At 38.4% G+C, this 27,401-nt stretch overlaps 1 protein-coding gene across 1 annotated transcript; it reads right to left on the bottom strand.

Annotated features, from left to right (window-relative positions):
• Positions 1-2,409: 2,409 nt before the first annotated feature.
• Positions 2,410-3,360, bottom strand: LOC123576043 (keratin-associated protein 26-1). The gene has a single exon (XM_045437077.1). The coding sequence runs from the start codon at positions 3,319-3,321 to the stop codon at positions 2,683-2,685; it is 639 nt and encodes a 212-aa protein (XP_045293033.1). The 5' UTR covers positions 3,322-3,360; the 3' UTR covers positions 2,410-2,682.
• Positions 3,361-27,401: the final 24,041 nt, after the last annotated feature.

The following is a 27,401-nucleotide window of genomic DNA, read 5'->3' as shown; positions in this document are numbered from 1 at the left end:
TCTAAAGCTATAATTTAAAAAAATTCCAGTCACCCATTAGACTTAAGAAAAATATTATTATTGTTAATTTACTTTGATGTTGCAAATGGACGCCTGCAATAATCCTGTCTTTTTGAAAAGGTAATGCCATAAGTGGACAGTCCTACCCCATGTAGTTATGACAAATGCTTTGCTTCAGAAGAGATCACTAATGGCTCCTCTCATTTAAACTACATTCTTCTATGCCACGGTTATGAATTAATTCCTAGAAGACTGCATATGCAGTGAAGAATAAAGGCTCAGGGCTTCTGGGTGTTTCAGTCGGTTGAGCGTCCAACTTCGGCTCAGGTCATGATCTCACAGCTCGTGAGTTCGAGCCCCGCTTCGGGCTCTGTGCTGACAGCTCAGAGCATGGAGCCTGCTTCAGATTCTGTGTCTCCCTCTCTCTCTGTCTGCCCCTAACCCACTCGCATTCTGTCTCTGTCTCTCTCAAAAATAAATAAACATTAAAAAAAATTAAAAAAAAAAAAAGAATAGGGGCGCCTGGGTGGCTCAGTCGGTTAAGTGGCCGACTTCAGCTCAGGTCATGATCTCGCAGACTGTGAGCTCGAGCCCCACGTCAGGCTCTGTGCTGACAGCTCAGAGCCTGGAGCCTGTTTCAGATTCTGTGTCTCCCTCTTTCTGACCCTCCCCTGTTCATGCTCTGTCTCTCTCTGTCTCAAAAATAAATAAACGTTAAAAAGTTAAAAAAAAAAAAAAGAATGAAGGCTCAATACTCAGATTCCTATCTCTGATGCTCACTCAGAGTATCAATTAACTACCAAATGTTTCCATAATTCAATGTCCACACCTTCAAAATGGAGTTAATAATAATAGTATTTTCTCCATAGATAAGTATGAGGATTAAATGAGTTAGTCAGGCAAAGGTTATGAAATATAGTTCATATGTAGTTGATGTTAGCTTTTATCATTATCATCAGCCTGTAATCTCTATTAGTATTATTATTAAATATTATTACCTTCATTATTATTATCATTGGATCTTTTCTAAAACCTACTGTATTTTCTAAGAGCCCATCAGAGAGATAGAAAGAAAGAAAGAAAGAAAGAAAGAAAGAAAGAAGAGAAGGAATGAGAGGGTGGTGGGAGGGAAGGAGGAAGGAAGGAAGAGAGGAAGAAAAGGGGGAAAGTACTAGAGTAGGTTACCATCTATATAAATTATATATTGAAAACACACACACACACACACACACACACACACACACACACAATTCAACAATTCAATTTAGAGAAACTGAATAAGTTGAAGACATTTCCTCACATCTATATAAGAAAGAAGACCCCCAGAGAGGATGTAAGTGAATATGTCATTAAAATGCCATTAAAATGAGTCAGCATCCCAGAGAGAAGGGTGGGGCTGTAGCTGAAGCAGAGAAATAGTTTTGTGTGCAGTTTAGGCTTGGCAGTTGTAGAGTTGCAGATCACGGTTGTCAAGTTATTGACAACTTAGAAGTTTCCAGATTGGTCATTTCCTAAATGAAAAAGTCTATAGATAATATGGAGAATATAGGAAAGTCTGGAATCCTACTTAACTGGGTCTTTGGGAAAATTGCTTGCCCTATTTGGCTTTTTTATGTGTAAAACTAGGGAAAATAATGTTTTGATAGTTGTGTTCATTGGAGATTACTGACTCTGTAGTGGTATGGTGGCATATTGGAAGTATCAGTATGGTAGATACGAGAAGTTGCTCATAAGACGAGCAAGTTCTCACTGATCACATGGAAGAACTGAATTAATTAGTGAATACATATATAAAAGAGAGAAAGAAGCTCAAAGTAACAATGTTCTTTATGTAAAAATCCATGAGGGTCTGGTGGAAGGACTTATTAGGTTCAATTCAAGAGGGAAAAATAGATTCCCTCTTCATAAAATAAAAATAGATTCTTAATTCAAAAGGGTGTTCTCCATCGTTCAGAATTAAAAGTTATGCAACACTTTGGTGGTTAATCCCAGAAGGCAAAAGCGAACACTGTAACTTACTCTGTCCGTGATATATTAAAGGATATATAGAGAGAGTCAGGGGTGATTCTGTATGTTATCCCTGACTCTACTGGCAATATTTACTATTGTGTAGGCTCTCTACTCCCAGATCCCAGAATGAGAACGATTTTGGATAGGGAACAATGAGTGTGTTTATGAATGATAAATAAACCACTGGAGGTTTAAGTGTCTGGAATATTGAAGTTCTTAGTTACTGTGATAAAACACCATGTGTCCTGACTAAAGAATCTTCATGACCTCAAAAGTATCTATCTTGCTTGCTTTTTTTTTAGACACTCTTTTTTTCTTTAAATATACTCAGTTTAGTGGAACTAAAAGGCTTTACCTTCACGAAGGATAATAAAGAATTAAAAAATACTGTTTTCTGAATTATTTGAAGCAAGTTTATTTAGAGATAACCATGAAAACTTTTTTTTTTTACATAAGAACATATTAATGGCATAGAAATCAAGAAGCCTGATAACAAGAGTATTCTAGTGAATAAACAAACAATTAAAATCACTTAGAATTTGATCAAGTAAGAGTACGGGTTAAAACAATAACTGAACTAAAAGCACAAAGGCCATCAACCTAAGAGCAATCTATCAACCTGAAGATGATACGTCTTTGCAAAGCTCTCTAGCAAGATGCTAGAATGACAATTCAGCATGATCTTCTAATAAATGGAGATTGCCGAGTCCCAAAGGAAGAACAAGCTGGTTGGAAACTGTTCTGTATGTAGCGAACAGGTTGAAATCTATTAGACACATAGTTCAGGGGTCTGAAGCTGCTGGACGCACAACCGAAAGGTTGACAGCCATAGGAGAGATATCTCACAGGATTACAGGTGCCAGAAACAAAACTCAGGGGTCGATATCCACAGGAGATGAAGTTCTGTGGCTGATAGCCATAAGAGAGGTGGTTCTGGGGGCAGGAATGCCTAGACAAACAGTTCTGAGGTCTATTATGCATTGACGGTTGACAGGAACTGGAAAGATAAGAGCTGATGGGAAAAAAACCAGTTCCTCTGCAGGACCTGAAGGTACAGTACGTAGTAGAGGGGTAGCAAGACATTTTATAGTCTCTGGGCACACAGCTGGATGGTTGGTAGCTGGAAGGTTGACCACGTGTCTCTGAGAAGTTGTCCAGTAGCCATGTTCTGTTTTGGCCGGGCAAGGAGAGAGCATCACCACAGTTCATACCAGCAGCATAGAGAGTAGTGGATGAGGTAACAGGAACATGGCAGTGACTCCCAAGATAGGGGGAACCACAGTTTCCAGAAGAGCGAATGTTGGATGGCATGGTGAATCTGAAGTAAAGAGTCCAGATAAGCAGTGAAGAGTACCTTGTCTAGGTCTGCATGAAACTAGACCGGTTTGCTTATATACCTTGGTGGTACATGCCAAGACTCTCCTCCTACTCATATTTTAGATCAGTTAGCATCATAACAACTCATTAGTTCATTGTTGTGCTGCCTGTGACGACGACTTCCCACTCCTCCATAAAATAAGTCCAGTTTGCCTGTCCTGTATAGCTACCATCCTAATCTTTCCCCTGTTATCAGGCTTGAGAATGTATGATACAATCACCTGTGTACTTGACCTGTTTTGCTTCTGTTCCCACTCCTCAATAATGCTTGATTAAAAGGAGTCCAGTTGAATGGATGTTTACCCCAGTCATTACCCACGAGAAGAAACATGGTTAGGAAGGCATATAGTCTCCATCTTTGAAGAAGAGACCTAATGTTACAACACTTGGAGGAATTATGTCATGTACTGAAATAGACCCTACATATCAAAACTTATTGGATATTGCATATGAAAAACCTCATACTATTACCTATTTTTAACACTCAGCTGAGAATTTAATTATGTGGTATTGTTCTCTGTGTATTTGTCCTGACAGCCAGTTTTAGGTAAGCATCTTAGAGTACATTTTAAAGAGCTCCACCCTGACAACTTGGTATTCTTAATGTTTAAAGTTGGGTTTGATTTCCAAAACCTGGAGAGAATGTGTGTAATATTTCTCCATGGTAACACTGATGACATACTTACTTTTACTAGTAACAATATCATCCAGGTCTGTTGGTGGCCTTCAACTAAGAAGATAAACACTATATAAAAAGTCATCAGCTTGTGTGCCTGCATTCCAGAATTAATGCACATCTTCACCTGAGAAAATTTACTAAGACACCTCAGTCTTCATAGATGTAAAGCGAATGAAGGTTAAGAAATATTTTAATGTCACATGAAGAAAGATGTTTGAATAGTTCTTACTTGGACACCATGTAAGGAACAAACTCTGGGCCTTATTTTGGACTATTCCCCCTAAATGTGAGTTAATCCCTATAGATATCTTTTTCCTTGGGTCAGTAGTCATTCAGAACCAGAAATATCTTCTTTCAAGCTGCTACTCAGGAGGTCAAAGATGGTGTAGTTGAGAATAAGTGTAGAAAGATAAACATTCCAAGCAATAACTCGATGATCCTTTTGGTAGATGCTTTCTTATCACACTATCATCCCCATTCCTTTGGGGAACATGGCCTTAGTGAGGCATGGTGACATCAGTGGTCATGAAGTCACTTCCACTCTGCACAACCCTTTTTTCCCACCAATGCCCATTGTCCCTGTATTATCTATTGAAGAGTCTAGAGGACTGATGAATTTTTTTCCCTGAGGAAATATATTTTAGAATGCTTGTAGAGTTTTCCAGGTAAAAGTAAGGAGATTTCATATGCCCATGCAAGCATGCACAGGGGGAGGGGGTGGGATGACCACCTTTGGGATATATTTTATTTTTTAAAATATTTTAATTTTTAAAATTAAATATTTTATTTTTTAAAAACATCACAGAAGACACGAAATTTGGTGCCAATGAAATGCTACGGTTACTCCCCTGAATTTCAACCTTTTTTGTTTCAGGCAGTGGAAGAAGAAATACTTGACCTCTCATGTGGTCCAAGTCGGTTTACCACATTCTTCCACAAAGAAAGTCTCAGATGACTTCCCATCACTGTGAGGCCTGTTCCTGGTAGACAATAACAGAGAATATTGAAGTCATCAAGGGTTGAGAGTCTGAGAACTCTATTTGATAAATTGCTTATCTCCTCTAAGAGCTTTAAACCCTTACAGATAAATGAAATCTCTTAAACTCTTATTTGCTCCCCAAAAGGTTTCTCCTCTCACCCTGATACCTCCCAACCAACAAATGTGTGTGTGTGTGTGTGTGTGTGTGTGTGCATCACACCTAAGTTCTTCACAGTTTAATTCAAGATTCTCTTTACTTCTGCTATTCCTTGCCAAGTTCAAAAACAAGTGATAACCCCCTATTCTATCATATCTCTTCCTCAGCATGTGGGTTTCAAAAAGGTAACTAAAATCTTTCTTTTTAGTCCACAGTAAAAATAGACTTGGTCTTCATAGAACTGCTATTGAAATGTGTTTGATAACTGGGACACTGTTGAGGTTACAGTTATCAGACTGAATGCGATCCCATCATTAATCGTCGTCAGTAATTAAAATTTAAATTAGATGTAGGACATGTACCTGAGGGAAGCCCGGTGTCACCAACTATTTATCACACCTTTATGACAAATGCAGGAGAGTATAATACACCTATCAGACATGTGTCCTAATTTATTATTTGTAATTCCTGTCAATGTCTACAGAGGCTTTAGCTATGTTTGTTACATTTCTATGTGGTTTCGAGAGCCTGAAATGGAAAAAAAAAAACTGAAAAATTCTATATTTGTTAGCGATGATTGCTTGGAGATATGATGAAGTAACCAACATAATGAAAATCACATCTGAGAATTTGTGATATTTTCATTCTCACATAATAGTTAATTAACACTTTCAATTAATTAATTAATTTTTATTTAGAGTCCGTAAGTCTAATACATTCTCCATATTTACTTTGGATGTCATTAGAGTGAACTATGTTCATTAGGGTTTCATTAGAGTTCATTATTCTATTCCAGAACCCCCATATTTTGATTTTATGTAAATATTCAAAATACCCTAAACTCTGCTTTTTGAATCCCCAAGACTTGCACAAGCTTCTCTTCTCTGGAACACTCTTCTTTATTGTGCCTCCTGGGAATGATAGTGCATCCTTTTTTTTTTTTTTAATGTTTATTCTTATTTTTGAGAGAGAGAGAGCACGAGCATAGCAGGGGCAGAGAGAGAGGGAGGCACAGAATCCGAAGCAGGCTCCAGGCTCTGAGTTGTCAGCACAGAGCCCAACATGGGGCTTGAACTCACAAACTGCAAGATCATGACCTGAGCTGAAGTCATTCACTTAACTGACTGAGCCACCCAGGTGACCCAATAGTGCATTTTTACAGCAGACCCGGAATCACTATCCCACAGTATTTCTGCCTCTCCTTATTCACTTCCAGGCATAATGTCTTAAACATTCCATTTGATTTCCCCCATGTTAACGTAAGACTTGGAAGTCATTTTCATATTGGCCTAATTGTCCTGGTTGTGTGCAGATAGGGAAAGAGTCTGCTTTTTCAACCATGACTTATTCTTAGAAATACTGTGACTTTCTTCATATGACCCCAACATGGAAATTTTCAATTTCTTTGTTCATGTCATGTGTATATCAACTTGGCCCAGAACAAACAATCCGGGCTCAAGGATTTAGTAGCTGTATCCAGGACGTCATTGCCACATTTTAGTGAAATAATCTAACAATTCTAATGTATACAGTAGGCAAATAATACGAACTATGAGTCATACCTGGAAATGAATGCTTCCTAAGGCCATTTTCTTCATTTTGCTTTCTTTTTCCTTCCTCTATGGAACTTAATTTGCAAAATAATTAATGCACTCATGATATTGTATCTATTTGCTTAAAGCCTCTCTATCCCGTAAAACTTTGACTTGCTTGAGGTCAGGGTCAGAGAATTTTTTTTAATGCTTATTTATTTTGAGAGAGGGAGAGAGAAAGAAAGTGTGCATGGGAGGGGCAGAAAGAGAGAGAGAGACAGAATCCCATGCAGGCTCCACACTGTCAGTGCACAGCGCCTGACATGGGGCTTGATGTCATGAACCATGAGATCATGACCTGAGCCCAAATCAAGAGTGGAACACTTAACTGACTGAGCCACCCAGGCACCCTGAAACTATGTCTTATTTTTATCAACATCACCAGTTGCCAGTTTCTTGGACATAGTAGAGGATCGATAAACACTTCTGAATGCTGAATAAATCACTTATTTTTTATATTAAGATTTGTTGTTAATATCAGATGCTCATTTGACATCCTCCCTTTGATGACTTTTCTTTGTCAGCCAGATTTAGAACCCACAGTGGAGATCGTGATTTCATTCCTCAAAATTTCCTCTCATATACTTTCCCATCTTAGTAGTTGAAAAATTAGTTACCTGGTGTCTTAAGCCAAAGATCACCATATCAGCCTTGATTCTTTCCTTTCCCATACGATTTACCAACAATAAGCAAGTGCTGAGATTTTTTCTTCTAGGTATAACTCAACTGTGTCTGCTTCGATCCGCTTATGCTTCTGTATTTCAATTTCTCCAAGCTGTCATTATTCTTGCAACTCTACAACTGCCTTACCTGCTTCCACCCCTCATCCTTCTAACTTGTTCCCTACACTTGGGCAGAGTGATAGTTATTTATTCATTCATTCATTCATTCCCTAAGACTCTCCCTCTCTTTATGTAGATCTACATACCTGACCTATATAATCTTCCTTCATTGTGAAGGATTTCTTTTATTTCTTGCAAGGGAATCCTGCTGATGATAAATTTCGTCAATTTTTGTCTGACAAAATCTCTCTTTGTCCTTCAGTTTGAAAGATACTCTTGCTACATCCAGAATTCTAGGTTGGTGCATTGTTTCTCTCAGCACCTTAGATATTGCATTCCATCTTTTCCTTTTCTTTTCTTTTTTTAAGTTTATTTATTTTGAGAGAGAAATAGAACATGACCAGGTGAGGGGCAGAGAGAGAGGGAGATGGAGAACCTCAAGCAGGTTCCGTGCTGTCAGCACAGAGCCCAATGAGGGGCTTGATCTCATGAACCATGAGATCATGACCTGAGCCGAAATCTAGAGTTGGACACTTAACCGACCTAGCCACCAGACGCCCCTACTCCACTTTTCCCCCCCTTGCATAGTATCTGAAAACATGTCTGAGGTAATTCTCATTCTTGCTCCTTTTTCTTTCCTCCAGCTTCTTTTAAGATTTTCCTTTGACTTTGGCAGGTTGAGTACTATATGCCTAAGTTGTAGATATTTTGACATTTATCTGCACTGTGTTCTCTGAGCTTCCTTTATCTGTGCTTTCGTGTTTATCATTAATTTTGGGAGAATTCTCAGTCCTTCTTGCTTCACATATTTCTTCTATTCCTTTCTCTCTTTCTTTCCCTGGCATTCACCTTACACGAATGTTACACTTTTTTATAATTGCTCCACAACAACAGCTTCCAAGCTCATTATATGCCAGACTAGAAATTGGAAGTCCAGAATAATATATTTAGAACCAGTGTCATTCTCTGATTTAAAATTTTAGCAATCTTTCCATGTCTGAGAATAAAATGAAAGACGTGCATTCCAGGACCTTGTCTGCCTCCAGAAGCTCATTTCATTCTTCTTTCCTCTTGTTCCTCAACACACTAGCCATACTGATCTCCTGTCACTGTCTTACCAAGCTTACCAAACGCTTGTGACCATTGGTCCCGGCACACATCATTTCCTATTTCTGAGCTGTGTTTCCTTCGCTCTTTGTACAGCTGCTTTCTTTTCATCGTCCAGGTCTTTAAGACGTCACTACTCAGAGAGGATCCCACAGCCCATCCAATCTCACTTGCAACCACTCTATCCAACTTTTATATTCTCTATGGCTGAACTTAATTAATTTCTTTCATAATAACTATTGTGAGTTCTAATTATATATTCAATTACTTATTTATAAGTTCTTTGATCATCAACTTTACTAGATGTCAAGGTCCGTGAGAACAGGAATCAGTCCTATTTGTTCACTGGTGTATTACAAAAATAGAATAGTGCACGTCTCATAGTTTTATCTAATAGATATGTTTTGAATATAGCAATGAATGGAGAAAGTCATCTCTTCTTTAAAAAATTTCCGTAATTTACTTTATGCACCTATAGAATTGAAAAAAAATTATATGAGTAATTGATTCAGATACTGTTAAGTATGGACATAGCAAAGTGGTCTGAATGTTCTTGGGATTGACTACAGCATTCCAAGACAGAGGCTTCCAGTAAATTGAAAGGTATTTCACAGCCGAAATATGCTTTTTATATTTATTAGCTAATCACATTTTCCCATACCAGCTTATATTTTGTAAGTAGGAATGGAAAGAATCATTTCAAAATGGATAGTTGATAGAATTAGTGACATATTTCCTATGTTTACAAAGCAAATTTATCATTCCTATAGACTCAGCCATTCAATTATATTGAATTTCAATTCTCAGCACTGTTGCTATTTGATTTGTCTTCTTTTTTTTTCTCTTTGGGAACCAGCAACAAAATCAAAATTCAATGATATATCAAACCATCAACAGGGTAATGTTAGCATTCAGTTACATGTAGGAAGAATAATATTGTTTTGAATTCAAATTTGGACTCTCTCACTTATTAGTAATGAGATCTTAGGCTAGAGCTTTAATCTTACTGAGCCTGTTTCTTCATCAGTAAGGCAAAGGTAAGACTTCTCAATTTGTGACAAAGATTAAGGTTAATATTTATAAAATGTCTGGCAACAGAAATGTGGAGTAAATTATATTTTTTCTATAATTTTCCTTCCTTCTATAATTTTTCTATAAATCATCAACATTGCATAAGGCATTTGACATAACCCAAGGGAATAACCAGACATAAAATAAGGTACAGGAAAACTGGAACATTTGAAACTCAAATGATTGCAAAACAAGACATAAGTTCTACAACAGACAGATGTGGATTTGAATTTCAACTATTCCTTGAAACTACACACACACACACACACATACACACACACACACACACACACACATCTATCTATATATATATATATACACTTAGGCAACTTTTTCTGAACCTAAGTCTTCTTGCTTATAAAAACAGTCAGTTTTGGCACAAGAGAGTGGTGATGAGGATTAACGTGGTAATATAAAGAAGTGACTGACATTCTCTGTGCCCCCCATGAATAGTGCACACTATATCAGGGCTGATTAAAATCAAGCCATAATGCCTGATTACAGACTACAAATTGATTTAGCAAAGGGTCATATTAGTGAGATATGAGAGCTTTAAGTTGAGATGAGCAACCGAGAAACTGGAATTTTAAATTCCACAGTAATTTTAGGAAACTAGACAGCATTCCTGTAGTTACAGTGCAAATTGAAAATAATACTGAACACAACAGGATTTGGCACTCTGAAACAGGAGCATCAAATATCTGAATTCTGCAAACCATTTTTTTTTCAAAGTTAGAACTTTATTTTTTTATGAAAACATGTTTTTAATGTTTCTTTTGAAGCAGAGAGAGACAGAGTGTGAGTGGGGGGGAAAGGCAGAGAATGAGAGAGAGAGACACAGAATCCACAGCAGGCTCCAGGCTCTGAGCTGTCAGCACAGAGCCTGACGTGGGGCTCGAGCTCACAAACCTCGAGATGGTGACCCGAGCCGAAGTCTACGCTTAACCGACTGAGCCACCCAGGTGCCCTCGGGGTTGGAACTTTAGATATAATGTGGCAGTAGGTGAGAATTTTCTTTTTCTACCCAATCTATCTCAAATTAGTCCCTGTTCCAGAAAATATTAGATGCTTTACCAATTATATGGACCCTTTTTCTTTATGAATACATGATTATATTTTTATGTAACAGCCTTTCCTGGGGTTATATAAGACCAAGGGACTGAATTCCATACTTAGCTAAAGTGGAATATAATTCCTAGGACCATCTTTGTAGTTACATCTTCGAGTCAAGTCTGTCAGCTAACTCTAAAGACTACATGGAAAAGGAGTTCTCTGCTGACCTCTTCCCTTGCTCAGTATTATTAGAAAAACAAGGATGTGTTTAAATCATTATGTATTTGAGGCCTTATTTATTACAACACTGAAGCTATTCTAACCAGTAGCGTCCCTCCGAGACTAAATTTACTATCACCTGAAGGATCCTAAAGCCAATTCCAAATACAGCCATATATTACACAAATACTTTGGTAGTCACCAGGTCATATTGGTCCATATGCTTTAATATTTTCTCAAGGTCACTTTAATGAATCATTGTCTTACACTCTGGACACTTTCCATACTCTCCATCATTAATCCGGAATACAAAAATCATCATCACTGCCTAAAGCAGGTGACATAACCCAAGGAAATAACTAGACATAAAATAAGGTACACATAAATGATGACACATGGAAAGTATGATTTGTATGCCAAGCTGTACTTTAATTAGGAAGAAAATAGAGACAAGGAATTTCATCTAGGTGGAAAAGATCAAACTTCTTTTTCATAAAAGTAAGTGATAACTCCCAAAGCAAAGAAATACCTTATTAAAAAGACTTAGTATAGCACTGGGTGTTGTATGTAAGAGATGAACCACAGGAATCTACCCCAAAAATCAAGAGCACACTTTACACACTGTATGTTAACCAATTTGACAATAAATTATATTTAAAAAAATTTTTTAAATAAAATTCTGGGGGCGCCTGGGTGGCTCAGTTGGTTAAGCGGCTGACTTCAGCTCAGGTCATGATCTCGCGGTCCGTGAGTTCGAGCCCCACGTCGGGCTCTGTGCTGATAGCTCAGAGCCTGCAGCCTGTTTCAGATTCTGTGTCTCCCTCTCTCTGACCCTCCCCTGTTCATGCTCTGTCTCTCTGTCTCAAAAATAAATAAACGTTAAAAAAAATAAAAAATAAATAAAAATAAAATTCTGGTCTTATATAAGAGCTATAAAATACCCACTGTGCTTCAGTGAACATCTATGCATTTGGCTCCCATAATAAAAGAAATATTGTGAATAAAAAAAGATACTTAGTATAGAATTAAAAGAGATCCATACCCATTGAGGTGAAGCTAAATAATCTTTCAAAGACAGCAAGCAGGAGGTTGTTTCCATCTATTCCTGATGACATTTAATAAGGATACTGCCAGTCCCTCAAGGAAGAGGAGTATGGTTGAAATTTGCTGTATATATAGTTTATGGGTCTATAGCAGTTGGACATGTAGCTAAGAGGTTGGCATTGATAAGACAGGTAGTTCAGGGGTTGACGATTATAGGAAAGGTAGCTCAGGAGTGGACGACTATAGGTCAGCTAGCTCAGGGGTTGATGACCATAGGTCAGGTAGCTCAAGGGTTGATGGTCATAGATAAGGTAGATCCAGGGTTGATGGTCATAGGACTGGTAACTTGGAAGATGACAGCTCAAAGGGTATCTACAGGATGCTAGATGGCAAGAACTGGAATCACGGATGTGATTGGAAGACAACTAGTTCCTTGATCGGATCTGAACACTTTAGAAACAAAGAGCAGCCAGAAGAGCTACAGGCTCCGATTCTGTGTCTCCCTCTCTCTCTGTCCCTCCCCCGTTCATGCTCTGTCTCTCTCTGTCCCCAAAATAAATAAACGTTGAAAAAAAAACAAAAATTAAAAAAAGAGCTACAGGCACTGTTCTCACCACCGGTCAGTTGACCGCTCATGGGTTGGCTGCAGGGCTTGTGACAATTTGTCATGGAGTATGTTGCCACCCAGGCTGCTTCTAGAAGAAGAGAGAGCATGTCCACGCTTACCTCAGTGGAGCCGTGATCTCTGGGTGAAGTCATAGAAACTTGACAGGACTTCCCAAGAGAATGAGAAGCTTAGTTTCTGGAACAGCCAGTTGTTGGTATGATTGTTCCTTTCTGGACCTACAGTTTGTACATCCCGGCTGTTAGGTGTTGGCTCCCTCTATAGCCTATCCTCCTGCTCATGTTTCGGAACCATTTCTACGGTATCTCATCAGAATATGTTTTCGTTGTTTTCCAAGCAGTCCTCCCATTAAGCTATAAAGTATATATTATCTGAATCCCAGCTTTCAGATAACTATCATTCCAAACTCAATCTTATCTCCCTGGCTCAATCTCTTTCCCAGTGAGTCAACTGCTTCTTTAGGAATCATGTTTGTTTATAAGTCTTGATAAGTCCTTGAAGTTTCTGTTAAACAACTCTCAAAGTGGGGTGTGGGGGAGTATTCATTCACGGCTCTTTTTTTTTTCATAAAACTAAAATATATGTATGTAAATACTCAACAATATTAATATATTTTTAGAAGTGATAAATCTTGAAAATTCCCAATTTGGGAATTGAACTTTATTTCACCTTCTTTGGAGATACTACCTAAACTTAAAATCTAATTCATCTTCTGGAAATGTGATGTCATATTCAAGTGTATCTTCCCCAGTGAGGAATAGTGACCTGGAAAGCTTTGACAATCTTTGCAAAGATCCGCACCCAATAAATAAGATTGTATCTTGTACATTCCATCTAACACCCTGAAGGTGTTAGCACACCTATATTTTGATAGATGCTACTTAAATAGAGAGCTCATATATCCATGGATGCTTATGTAAGTGAATTTCAGCATATTATTCCACATGTAAAAGGAGCATTTACATTTATAACCTGTTTCCATATTAGTATTTTTCCATGAGCGTCTTCCACATATAAACCCTTTTGAAATAATTTATATTTTATGATGACTTAATTAGGAAAGAAAATCGAATTTATGATTGAATTGTTTTCCAAATTTTTTGTTTCTTTGTCCAATTATTTGGGCTCAGAATGTCTTTCTATATGGCAAGAATGTGGAAATTCCTAGACTAGACCGCCAAAAAGAGAAACGTTTTAGCTTAGTAATGTTACTGAACTATATAGCTCAATCTCGACCACATCATTTGGGTAAACGGACTTTGCAAGTTCCTTGAGGAGTTTCATTTAGGGAGACTACTTCTATCGTTGTGTCTCCGGACGTATGGTTTTGGTGGTACATACTAAGGTGGGAAAATAATAGATTTGTAGAATTGTGTTCTCGCCCCTAATTCTCAAAACTATGAGGATCATCTTTTTGAATGGTGAAGCAGTAAGAGCTAGCATACGGAGTCAGAGCGAATAACCAGAACTCATGAGTCTGGCAGTATCTAATTCCAATAGCCTCACGTGTAACTTTTCTGAGCTTTTCTTTCCTCACACACAAATGGGTGCATTCATTTTACGCTATCTCACTAGTGTATTTCAGGATTTAGTGAAAAGAAGACGTATGTGAAGGGCCCTGACCATTGCCTACCTAGCGCAACGTGAGTGAAATAGGTTTGCGGACACTCTGAGACATGAGGCACAGCAATCATGGTCAAGGTGCATTTGGTTGAGCCAGCTTCAGCTTGTACGTTGCTAACACCCTGCTTTTTATTTATTTATTTTAATTTTGTAAGCTTTATTTACTTTTGAGAGAGAGAGACAGAGTGTGAGCAGGGGAGGTACAGAGAGAAAGACAGAATCCGAAGCAGGTTCCAGGCTCTGAGCTGTCAGCACAGAACCCGACGCGGGGCCCGAACCCAGGAACCGCTAGATCATGACCTGAGCCAAAGTCGGACACTTAACCGACTGAGCCACTCAGGCGCCCCAAAGCACACTGCTTTTTCAACTGCAGCTTGTGAAAGAGGCAAACCTTCCCCAAGAGAGGGGGCACTCCTCAGTTAAGAATACACATACAAGAATAATATAAAAACAGGGAAAGGGACAAAACATAAGAGACTCAAATGTGGAGAACAAACTGAGGGTTACTGGAGGGGTTGTGGGAGGGGGGATTGGCCAAATGGGTAAGGGGCAGTAAAGAATCTACTCCTGAAATCGTTGTTGTACTATATGCTAACTAATTTGGATATAAATTAAAAAAAATTAAAAATAAATAACAATTGAAAAAAAGAATACACAAATAGCTGAACAATCCAGATGCTCTAAAAACCTCTCATGGCAGGGCGCCTGGGTGGCTCAGTCAGTTAAGTGTCTGGCTTTTGCTCAGGTCATGATCTTGGGGCTTGTGAGTTTGAGCCCCTCATCAGGCTCTGCGCCGACAGCTCAGAGCCTGGAGCCTACTTCGGATTCTGTCTCTCTCTCTGTCTCTCTCTGTCTCTCTCTGCCCCTCCCCTGCTTGTGCGTGCACACTCTCAAAAATAAAAACACATTTAAAAATGTTAAAAAGTAAACTCATGGCTCATTTATGTGAATTTAGGAATTAAACAAGTGTTCTCCCTGTTTGCAACATCAAAAAACTTCCACAATGGCTTCCAGTACACATCTTCTTCCGTGTACTCATATTCAAAAGTGACATTTATATGGAATCCCTATAATATCGGTAGCACTATAATCACATTTTATGATCTTTTGATAAACTTAAAATGAAGTGAGTCATTCTCTTTATTGGATCGGGAAGTGTCTGTTGTAACTAACAACATAACTCTGTCCTTCTTAAATTAACGTTCGGAAAAAAATTTTTAAAAAATTTTTTTTTCAACGTTTATTTACTTTTTTTGGGACAGATAGAGACAGAGCATGAACGGGGGAGGGGCAGAGAGAGAGGGAGACACAGAATCGGAAACAGGCTCCAGGCTCTGAGCCATCAGCCCAGAGCCCGACAAGGGGCTCGAACTCACGGACCGCGAGATCGTGACCTGGCTGAAGTCGGACGCTTAACCGACTGCGCCACCCAGGCGACCCTGGAAAAAAATTTTTTAAGATGAGACAATTGACGATTTAATCTAGCAAAAGGGTACCACAGGAAACATATCTTTTCTAATCCTGGAAATTGATGTTCTGTAATGATATGTGAGCCTCAAACCAATTAAGTTCCAAAATACATGCAAAAGTTCCAGTGTCTTCATGATTAATGCCATCGGGTGGATTAATCCTTCAAATTTATCAATAACCAACAATTGAACTGTGTTGTTGTATTCCTGGATAGAAAATATTCTGGGTTATTATTCTCTATGGTTAGATCCCTGCCATCAGATACCTGGAACACAATTAATTTGGTTTCATTGTAAATAGTGTTATTTACATTATTACATTTATTTTTATCATTACATTTTGTTATTCAGTTGGTACACAAGTCCATATTTAGTGAATTAAACAATGCTGACTTAACTCTAACATACTATATTTACATGTTTCTGCATGGATAAAATATCACAAGTAACAAAAGAATAGAAATGTTATTGTTCTCTGAGGCCACACAAATATATCAGGAAAAAAAAAACCAAATTACTATTTCTAGCCTATCCGACTGCCTTCTAAGATGAGTTTACTTAAGATTTGGAGAGGGTTAAATTTCTTTTCAAGAAAAATAAGATATTGGAGTTCTCCATCCATCCAAATAAGAACAGAATGAGTAAATGGGTGCCAAGGATCTGGTTTGAGAAAGAGATGTGATGTATATACTGTTAAATGACCCACCATTGGACCATTCTTCACAGGAATATTATTAATTCATTTTGGAAAGTAGTGACGGGCTGTGTATAGCTTCTGGGCGGATGTTGAGCAAACTGGTGGCAGCTGAAGCAGTAAACAGAATAACAATCCCCAGGGAATTTGTAGAAAGAGCAGGATGGCCCATGATTTTCGTAAATCACAGAAGTGGCAAGAATTAGAGTCAGTTACAGCCAAATATGGCAGGGTGCAATTCTGTCTTCTCTCGTAGCTCTGTCTATGTTTCAGAATTTGTAAAGCTAGGAAAGAACTCAGACATCATCTTGCTTGTTCATCTTATTTAGTGTGTTTTCTCTCTGTTTCATTCTGGATAGTTTCTATTGCTATGTCTTACAGTTTATTACTGTTTTATTTCTACAGTGTCCAATGTTCTGCTAATGGCATTCACTGTATTTTCTACCTCAGTCATTATAGTTTTCATCTCTGTAAATTTCATTTGGGTTTTTTTTTATATCTTCCATTTCTCTATTTAACAAGAGCAATCTTTCCTCTAGCTTCTTGACCATATGGAATACAGGTATACTAACTGCTTTAACGTTCGTGTCTAATAATTCTACCATTTCTGGGTGAATTTGGATTGACTTATTTTTCTCCTTTATTATAGGTCATATTTTCCTGTTTCTTTGCATGTCTGGTAATTTGTTCTTGGATGCCAGATATTATTATTTAACTTTCTGTGTGTTGCATATTTTTGTTTTTTTATAAATATTATTGGGCTTTGTTCTGGGCCACATTTTTAAAAAGGTTTTAATGTTTATTCATTTACTTTGGGAGAGACAGAGAGAGATGGGGAGAAGGGCAAAGAGAGAGCGGACAAAGGATCCAAAGCAGGCTCTGTGCTGACAACAGCTAGCTAGATGTGGGACTGAAGCTCATGAACCGCGAGATCATCACCTGAGCCAAAGTCAGATGCCCAACCAATTTAGTCACCCAGGTGCCCCAAGCCCCACTTTTTAAATCATATACATACATACATATATATTTTTTAATATTTTTAAACACTTTAAAATACACACAGACACACATACACACACACACACACACACACACACACACATTAGTCTCAGTTTCTTCCCCCCTCACCCACCAAGTAAAATAAGAAGCAATACTCTACCCAGGGTATCTTGGAAGGCAGAATCTTAAAGGAATATAATTTTTCAGATAAAAAATATTTAATTTCCTGTTAATACAGTCCAGGATGATGTTGCCATTGTATAATTTCTATACATGCATTGTGTGGTTTCCTATGTCCTTAAGAGATTTCCCTGCTTTTTAACAAGGGTTCCTATTCAATATGTCAAACATGATATCACATCAAGCATCAAAAACCAATAAACAGGGCTCCTGGTGGCTCAATTGGTTAAGCCTCTGACTTTGGCTGGGGTCATGATCTCACAGCTCGTGAGTTCAAGCCCTGCGTCAGGCTGTGTGCTGACAGCTCAGAGCCTGGAGCCTGCTTCTGCTTCTGTGTCTCCTTCTCTCTCTGTCTGCCCCTAACCCACTCGCATTCTGTCTCTGTCTCTCTCAAAAATAAATAAACATTAAAAAAATCTAAATTTAAAAAAACAATAAGCAATTATGATGTAAGTATAAGTTTACTATTAAGAATTCCTGGGGGTGCCTGGGTGGCTCAGTTGGCCAAGTATCCAACTTCAATTCAGGTCATGATCTCACAGTGTGTGAGTTCGAGCCCCGCGTTGGGCTCTGTGCTGACAGCTCAGAGCCTGGAGCCTGCCTCAGATTCTGTGTCTCCTCCTCTCTCTGCCCCTCCCCTGCTCGTGCTCTGTATCTCTCTATCTCTCAATAATAAATAAAGGTTAAAATTTTTTTAAAAACAATTCCTGGGTGGGTCCTACCTAAACAACACCTTACTCAGGCCAAATGCCCAATGAATGTGCAAGGTTAAAATGCACCATGCTTAGGTAGAATATAGATGTGTATTCCCACAGGTAACATGCAAGATGAAACTGGAACATCTTCTCTTTCCAGAAAGTAAGAAGTGCTCAAAAACAAGAGTAAACTAAACAACTGCAAGGATATGTCAACGAGACACAAAACCGACTGAGAGAGATCCTCATGCCCAACACTAGAGCAATTCAAACAACAAAATAAATTACATTAGATTATATCCCAAAGTATAAAATGCACAGGCGTGTGTCCATGCTGACATAAACAAGTCATCGTATGAATAATAAGTAGGGGAGAATAGACAAATCTCCAATGCAGAAGGATTCCAAATAACATATGTACACACTTTTCCCTTAAAAGAGCAAAGGATCGCTTCCTCTTAAGCATAGACTACCCCTAATGACTTCCTTTCAAAGAGCAGTTTATTTATTTTAAGTTTATTTATTTATTTTGAGAGAGAGAGAGAGACAGAGAGACAGAGAAAGCAGGAAAGGCAGAGAGAGAGGGAGAGAGAGAATCCTAAGCAGGATTTGCACTGTCAGTGAGGAGCCCCATCCGGGCGCGAACTCATGAACCGTGAGATGGTAACCTGAGCTGAAACCAAGAGTCCTACTCTTCACTGACTAAGCCACCAGAGCCCCAGAGCACAGTTTAGACAGGGGGGAAAGGAAGTACTTTACAATGGGGAATCCTGACAAACACTACTTCAGCCAAGTGATCAAGTCACATCGATAATGATAAATCAGGTTGATTGTATGTATTCTTGATACAGAAATTTACCATTGTGGTCTTTCTCCTTAAAGCCTATAATCCCAGTCTAATCCTGAGAAAAGTGTCAGGCAAATCCAAATTGAGAACATTCTACAGAATTCCTGATCAGAACTCCTCAAAACTTTCAAGGCTATCAAAAATAACAAAATTCTGAGAAACTGTCACAGCCCAGAGTAGCCTAAGAAGACATGACAGTTAAATATATTGTGATATCCTGAATGGGATCCTGGAACATTAGAAGAACATTAGGTAAAAATAGCGAGGTCTCGGGGCCCCTGGGTGGCTCAGACAGTTGAGCATCCAACTTCGGCTCAGGTCATGATCTCACAGTCCGTGAGTTTGAGCCCCGAGACTAGCTCTGTGCTGACAGCTTGGAGCCTGGAGCCTGGAGCCTGCTTTAAATTCTGTGTCTCTCTCTTTCTCTGCCCCTCCCCGACTCATGCTCTCTCTCTCTCTCTCTCTCTGTGGCAAAAATAAATAAAAACATTAAATTTTTTTTTTAAATAGGGAGGTCTGAACAAAGTATGCATTTAACTTCATAATAATAAGTCAATATCAGTTCATTGTGACTAATGTAAACATCAATGGAGGCTGTTATTACTTGAGAGACTAGGTGTGGAATATATGGAACTTGCTATATTAGCTTTAGCACTTTCCTGTAATTCTAAAGCAATTCTAAAATAAAAAGATTTATTTAAAATGCAAACTTCGGGCTAAATTCTTTACTCCTGAAAAATCAAAGAGATTTATTTATTTCCTATCTTTATCAGTTTATGCCATAGGCTTTGGGATTTCTTTTGTCAAATAAGCTTCCATTTAATAACTTACATTGCGGTACCATTCGGATACCAAAATAAAGCCCTTTCTCCTATTTGCGTTATTTAATTTTTGTGGCAGCTTTCATAGGCAGGAAGGCAGGTTTGTTTCCTGATGAGAAGATAAATTAAAAAATTTAGTCAATTTTCCCAAGTCACAGAGTTATTGAGAGGCTGAACTGAGTCTCTAAGCCAGCTCTTGCGAACTCTGACATGGCAGTTTCTTAGTATTTCCCTCAAGAACAACTAAGCCGTAGATAAAGATGATTTTTTCCCCTTTGACTGTGGTCAGAGAGCAAAAAATATATGTTAATATACTGTTTTTGAATGTTAAATAGCACCATTGTAGCCTGAAAAACAATGATGATGATATACTTTCCTAGATGACCACCCCTCATATTACTCTCCTCTCCATTAATAAAAATGGAAACGTACTGTAGCTTTACTTATATATTATTTCTCAGGAATAATATATATTCTCACAATGAGCCTCATGGTGAGAAACCTTGTTATTAATCTCCCAACATACCACCTGGCTGTATCTGAGCAAAGAAGAATTTAACATTCATGACAATTCATGCTTCTATTTGTGATGAATGGATAGTAGATGTAAACACTGGCAGGTGTATTTCAATGTCTTCATGAGTTTTAGAAACTATTACTTCAAAAAACACATGATTCCTTGCTTTTTCACTGATTATAGAATACCAATGCATCACCAGAAAGTCTAAATGGGACTCTTGTGACATCTCTCTACCAACACATGTGACTAATATATCCATACTAGTGAATGAAATACTGAGAAAAATGTGACTGTCTGTGCATGGTATATACTCCTCTGTCAAATTGTATTTCTATTTAAACTCCCCAAATGAATAATCTTCAGTAACAGGTAAAATTAATTAATTCTAAAATACCGCTTTGTAAATAACTTGAGCATATTTTCCCCAGTTGCCGAAGAGTTGATGGAATATCAACACATACTAATTTATTCTGAGGGATTTACACGTACATTTTATTCAATAACCACTGGGGGTTCTTTCACACCTACACCACACCATGTTTCTTTAGCAATTTTAATGCTTTTAATCACAGTGGCCACATGGAGACTCATCAACAAGATTACACAACTTTAATTACCTGTCATCTTTGAGAACTATCATCAAATAGAATAAACCCCAAATACTGTCCTCCTCACGGAGAGCCTATGAAGTACCACTGAATGAAGTTTAATCCCTTCTGGTCCTATGACCACGAGAGCCTCAGAATTAGGGTTTGAGAGTGACTTTAATCAGATTAGTTAATAAATGTTAAAAACAAACAAACAAGCAAACAAACAAACTTAGGAGGACCATCATCTAAAAGGATCCTAAGAAAAGGATACAACATAGTACCTGTCACAACTTTGAAAACCAATGAGTACTTACTGAATAAAACAATGAATAAGCCAGGAAAATCACTCAGCTTGCATTTGCCATTCTTTATTGAGCCGACAGAACCCTCTCATTAATTAAAAACATTAAAAATTCACTATAATCAAGAAATGAATCTTAGCAAAATCCATATTTGCATTACCTGAGAAAGCACATTTAGTAGGAGTTAAAACAAGTCTTTTCTCACATGTTGGAAGACACGCAAACAAAAACTGAGTTAGAGACTGTAATGTCCGGAGTGTCTTGAAACAACTGCTACCAAAAAGAACAACAAAAACCAATCAAACAAACAAAACAAAACAAAACAAAACAAAACATCTATCATCTCTCTCTCTATCTACATTTCTTTCTTTCTTTTATCTGTCTATCTTCAGAAGAATTTTTATAAGTGATAGAGGGAAAGACATTTTTAGCAAGAAATCCCAGTCCTAATATTGATTCTGTTCAACCAAACTTCCTGGAAGATAAGTGATGCCAGGTGCTTCAGATGGGACACAAGCTTTAGAAATTACCAGATACCTAAGTCAGAGGTCTAAAGTTACTGGACAATAAAGTTAGTGGGTGGCCACTGCTATGCACCAAATCAATGATTCCAACAACAGAAGTCTTAGATCAAAGGGAAGACACCACCAGATACATAGTTGGAGACCTAGAAGACATAGGAGAGGTAGGTCAGCGGGCGGCCACTATTAATTGGGACCTTGGGCATCTGGTGTGTGTTGATCTGTTGGATCACAGTGTCCTCAAGAGCTTCCCTGGTGTAATCTGAAACCGGGCTCCATACTGAGAGGACAAGAAGAGACTGAAGAAAGAGGCACAACACTCCAGATTGGTAGGTATCAGGTTTAATAAGCAGGAGAACTTACTTACCAGGCTTGTGTTGAGCCATCACAAGATGAGTAGATTCTCTGCACCCGCCCACAGAAACTTAAGTTTACATAGAGGCCTTAATTGAGTTCAGTCACCTATACTATCTAGATAGTCTCAACACCACATTTCTATCTCAAGGATGTCCTTAGGGCAGCTTCTGGGAGCAAGGAAGGCAAGCAGAATGCACATTCCAAGAACAGGGGAGAGAGTGAGGAGCCTCCAATTGCCCAGATCTGGCTCACAGGTCAAACAGCAGTCATTATTGTCCCTCCAAGTGAAGGCAAGTTGATCTTAGCTATCAGGAACCTGTCAGAGTCCTTTCCATGAATCTCCTCGAAGATGAAATGCTTTCTCAGGAACACTTTTGCCAAAGCTTCAAAGTAAAACAATAAATGTTGGACAGACATTAAATAAATAAACAATAAATGTCTGCAAAGGACAAGAGCCTTAAAAATGACCATGGTTAAAGATCTGGTGAGAGTTCATTATAATGCAATTTACAAGAGAATTTGGTTATTTCTGTGACATACGTTTTGAAATTATAATTGATACTATTATACCAGGACATATCAGATTTTTAGAAATTTTATATAAATATACTCTAAAAGAAGTTCAACATCACGTCTTCTTCGTTTTCCAGGAAATTTAACATGTACAAAAAGTTACATGTAAAAACTTAGCTCTTTTAATAGAAAGAACTCTGTAATCAGAGACCAGATAAAGACAAAACACAGAATCTTTGTTTTCTAGGCAGATTATATTAAAGGTAAAGAAAAACTTTTGATTAAAATTTCCTGTTAACAGCAGGCCAATAATTTAGAAAACTTGGCCCTTTTTCCAAAGAGAAAACCTAATTCTATTTTGTACCAGTATACTTTTGATATTAACTCCCTCCATACTGTTTTTTTTCTTTAACTTAAATAAATACATTCCAATCTTAGCTGGGCTACACATAAAATTCGTTTCTCAATATTCCTTTTCCATAAACCTTCTGCAACTTTATACATCCATTCAGTTTTTGTCTTATCTTATTTATCCATTCTGGAACAACCATTTTACTTCAGAACAAAATTACTTTCCTTTTCCCTTTACCAAAAAACCCGTATGTCCTTCTTCTTTCCTTACCCAAAATCACCTTCCATTTTTCTTATCTACTTTTCATATACTGTCCTTTTCTTTCACCCTTATCATTCCTAGTAGTTGTACAAAAACCCTAGCTCTTTTACCAGTCAATTCTGGCAATATGCTCAGAGGTAGAAAAACATCACATATGCACAATACATGTGCCCAGATGCACATAACATACAAATACAAACAGGAAGTCCACAGTGTGCATTCCAAACTTCAGCCAAGAATCAGGTGCCCAGTCACATGACTAAAGCTATTTACTGATATTTGTGGTCTTATGGAGATTGTGGGCTAGACTTTTTGGTCAAGAGAACCTCTATTGCAGTCTCTTTAAAAAGCCTCTTTCTCGATTTCTGTACATTGATTTTATATCCTGTGACCTTGCTGAATTCATTTATCAGTTCTAGCAGTTTTTTGGTGGAGTCTTTGGGGTTTTCCATGTACAGTTTCCTGTTATCTGCAAAGAGTGAAAGTTAGACTTCTTCCTTGCCAATTTGTGTGCCTTTTAATTCGTTTTGTTATCTGATTGCTGAAGCAAGAACTTCCAGTACTAAGTTGAAAAACAGTGGTGAGAGTGGACATCGCTGTCGTATTCCTGAACTTATGGAGAAGCCTCTCAGTTCTTCCCTATTGAAGATGATATTAACGGTGGGTCTTTCGTATATGGCCTTTATGAGGTTGAGATATGTTCCTTCTAGCCCTACTTTCTTGAGAATTTTTATCGAGAAAACATGCTGTCTTTTGTCAAATGCTTTTTATGCATCTATTGAGAGGATCATGTGGTTCTTATCCTTTCCTTTGTTAATGTGATGTATCACTTCGATTGACTTGTGGATATTGAACCACCCCTGCAGCCCCAGGATAAATCCCATTTGATCCTGGTGAACAATTTTTTAATGTATTTTTAGATTCAACTTGCTAGTATCTTGTTGAGAATTTTTGCATCCATGTTCATCAGGGAAATTGGTCCTGTAATTCCCCTTTTTAGTGGGATCTTTGCCAGGTTTTGGAATCAAGGTAATGCACTACTATGTATTTATCCAAAGACTACAAAAATGCTGATTGGAAGGCCACATGCACCCCAATGTCTGATAGCAGCACTATCACTAGTAGCCAAATTATGGAAAGATCCCAAATGTCCATTAACTGGTGAATGGATAAAGAAGATGTGGGGGATATATATATATGGAACTACAGTGCATTATGCTAAGTGAAATAAGTCAGGCAAAGAAAGACAAATATACGGTTTCACTGATATGTGGAATTTAAGAAACACAACAAATGAACATGGGGAAGGGAAGGACAAATAAGATAACACAGAGGGAAGCAAATCATAAGAGACCCTTAAATATAGAGAACAAACTGAGGGTTTCTGGAGGGGTGATGGGTGGGGGGATTTCTAGGAGGGCACTTGTAGGGATGAGCACTGAATGTTACATGTAAATGGTGAATCACCAAATTCTACTCCTGAAACCATTATTACATTATATGTTAACTAACTTGGATTAAAAAAAAAAAAGTAATATGGGAAACAAAGGCAAAAGAAAATACATTTCCTTACAACTTCGAAATAAGTGCCTCTTTCCCTCTTCCTTTTCATTGGTCTCCGTGGACAGTGTGTGGTTACCTGGGGTGTTTACATTTCAAAGACATGATAAGATTTACAGCTTCGAAAGAGAAACAAAGAATGCAAGTTTTCTTCTAAGCCTTTTGGGATAAAAGTCATTTAAAATTTTCCTTTGGAGCCCACAGCCTGGGTAGGCCAGCTGGCATTTTCAGGGTGTCCACATACTCACGCCGTGGTCCACAAGCATGTAGCATATGGGCCACCCTTCTCACATAGAAATCTTTCACTGACGCCTCTTTCCCAAGGCCCATGTCTTCTGTTTCCTGGCTAGCTCACCAGTTGTTGGTTCCCAGCCTTCGTGGGAGCTTCCTGGGTAAAATCTTAAACTGACTCCCAAAAGCAAAGGGCAAGGAGAAGCTAAAGAAAGAAACAGGTGACTCCAGATTATCAGGTAGCAGATTTGATAAACAGAGGAACTTTTGTGTAAGGCTTGTTCTGGCCTGCTGCAAGACATATAGATTCTCTGCACCTGCCCACTAACTCTTAAAAATTTATCTAGAAGCCTTAACTGGGTTCAGTTACATACCCAGTCCAGACAGCCTCAACACCACATTTCTGTCTCAAGGCTGTATCCTTAGGGCAGCTTCTGGATATGAAGTCATATGAAATGTACATTCGAAAGACAGGGGCGGGGAGGGGAGCCTCCAATTGCCCCCATCCAGCTTGTGGTCAACTAGCAGTCACATCATCTTGATGACCTCATCCAACAGGATGGATGGCCTGAACTGGAGACACAGAAAGTAGCAGAAACCAAGTGAGTTTCTGGAGACACAGAAAGTAGCAGAAACCAAGTCAATGTTCTCAAGGACACATGGCGGGGAGAAGGACATCAAGAGCTTTCATAGTTGCTGGGCTCACAGTTGGCTGGTTGGCAGCTGGTGGGCTCACCACAGTGCTCTCGACGGTAGTCCAGAAGCTAAGTTGGCAACTGCTGATTAATCTGAGGCCACTTCCACAGATCACTCTTCTAGAACAGAAGAAAACAGATTTAGAAAGAAAAAAAAAGTAATATAGTGATGGCTTCCCAAAAGGTAGGGGCTACCGTTTCCAGAGCAGAAGTTGTTGAAAGACTTGAAGTTATCAGAATGAGTTTCAGAAGAGTTATAGAGACTCTCTCAAATGTGATTGTTTCCTTTTGGGTACATTTTCTGTATGTCCTCAGAGCTACCTGGCACTTCTCTCTTGCTGAATTCTTTTACCTGACAGCATTACACGGATGGTTGTCCAGACACAAATGAAAATACCTTTCAACCTTGTCAACAAGTTTTACTTGTATTTTTCGAATATTCTTGTCCCAACGTATTTACTGTCATTCTTATTACTCCCAGCCAAGTGCAAGGGCATAACTAGCGGAAAGGGAATTCCTTCCCCAGAATCTAGTATAAGAAGGTAGAACGTAAGTATTTGTATCCATAAGTGGTAAGACTATATATCAAAGAATAGGCTGGTGGCTCACAAAACAAGAATGACTACTCATCTTTGAAAGGTTCACAATTCTGGTTGTCAGCAAAATGAGAAAAGTACACACAATGTGGTGGAATTTTATAAACAAAACTCTTCAAGATAAAATATTGCATTTATTCTAAAATTACATCCAGATTATAGCCACATGTAAGTTCCCCCATCAAAAAAAATACTGGCATGTAACATTCGAAATAATTAGAACACTCTCTACCTGAGGTGAAGTGGCTTTGAAAGGCCTGACAAACTGCAAATGTTTCCATAGATCGCCATGGCAACCAGTGAATTCACGAGGATTTGTTTGGAGGCTGCCCACATTTCTGCTTTATTTCTGTTTAGTTTATTATTTTTTTCTTTTTCATTTTTTTATCGTTTATTTTTGAGAGACAGAAAGAGCACAAGTGGTGGAGGGGCAGAGAGAGGCACAGCATCCGAAGCAGGCTCCAGGCTCTGAGCTGTTAGCACAGAGCCCAACGCAGGGCTAGAACCCACGAACCATGGAATCATGACCTGAGCCGAAGTTGGACACTTAACTGACTGAGCCACTCAGGTATCCCTTAGTTTATTATTTCTTAAAATACTTTCTAACCTACCCAAATCACTATATATATACATATATATGTATATATTTATATAAATTTATTTATTTATTTTGAAAGAGAGAGGTCATGCAGAAGGGACAGGGAGAGAGAGAGGGAGAGAGAGAATCTCAAGCAGGCTCTACACCAGCAGCCTGTTTCGTGGCTCAAACCCACAAACCAAGAGATCATGACCTGAGCAGAAGTTGAATGCTTAGTCAACTGTGCCACCCAGGTGCTCCCCGTGCCCCCCTTATATTTTAAAGGCTTTTGATATGTTTCCA

Source organism: Leopardus geoffroyi, chromosome C2 (genome assembly GCF_018350155.1).
Source record: "Leopardus geoffroyi isolate Oge1 chromosome C2, O.geoffroyi_Oge1_pat1.0, whole genome shotgun sequence".
NCBI lineage: Eukaryota > Metazoa > Chordata > Mammalia > Carnivora > Felidae > Leopardus > Leopardus geoffroyi.
The sequence above is the reverse complement of the archived record's forward strand: the minus strand, read 5'-3'. Positions and strand labels throughout refer to the sequence as shown.

Excerpts from the sequence above, each read along its gene's own strand:
- LOC123576043 (XM_045437077.1), bottom strand. The coding sequence starts at position 3,321 with ATGCCATCCAACATTCGCTCTTCTGGAAACTGTGGTTCCCCCTATCTT.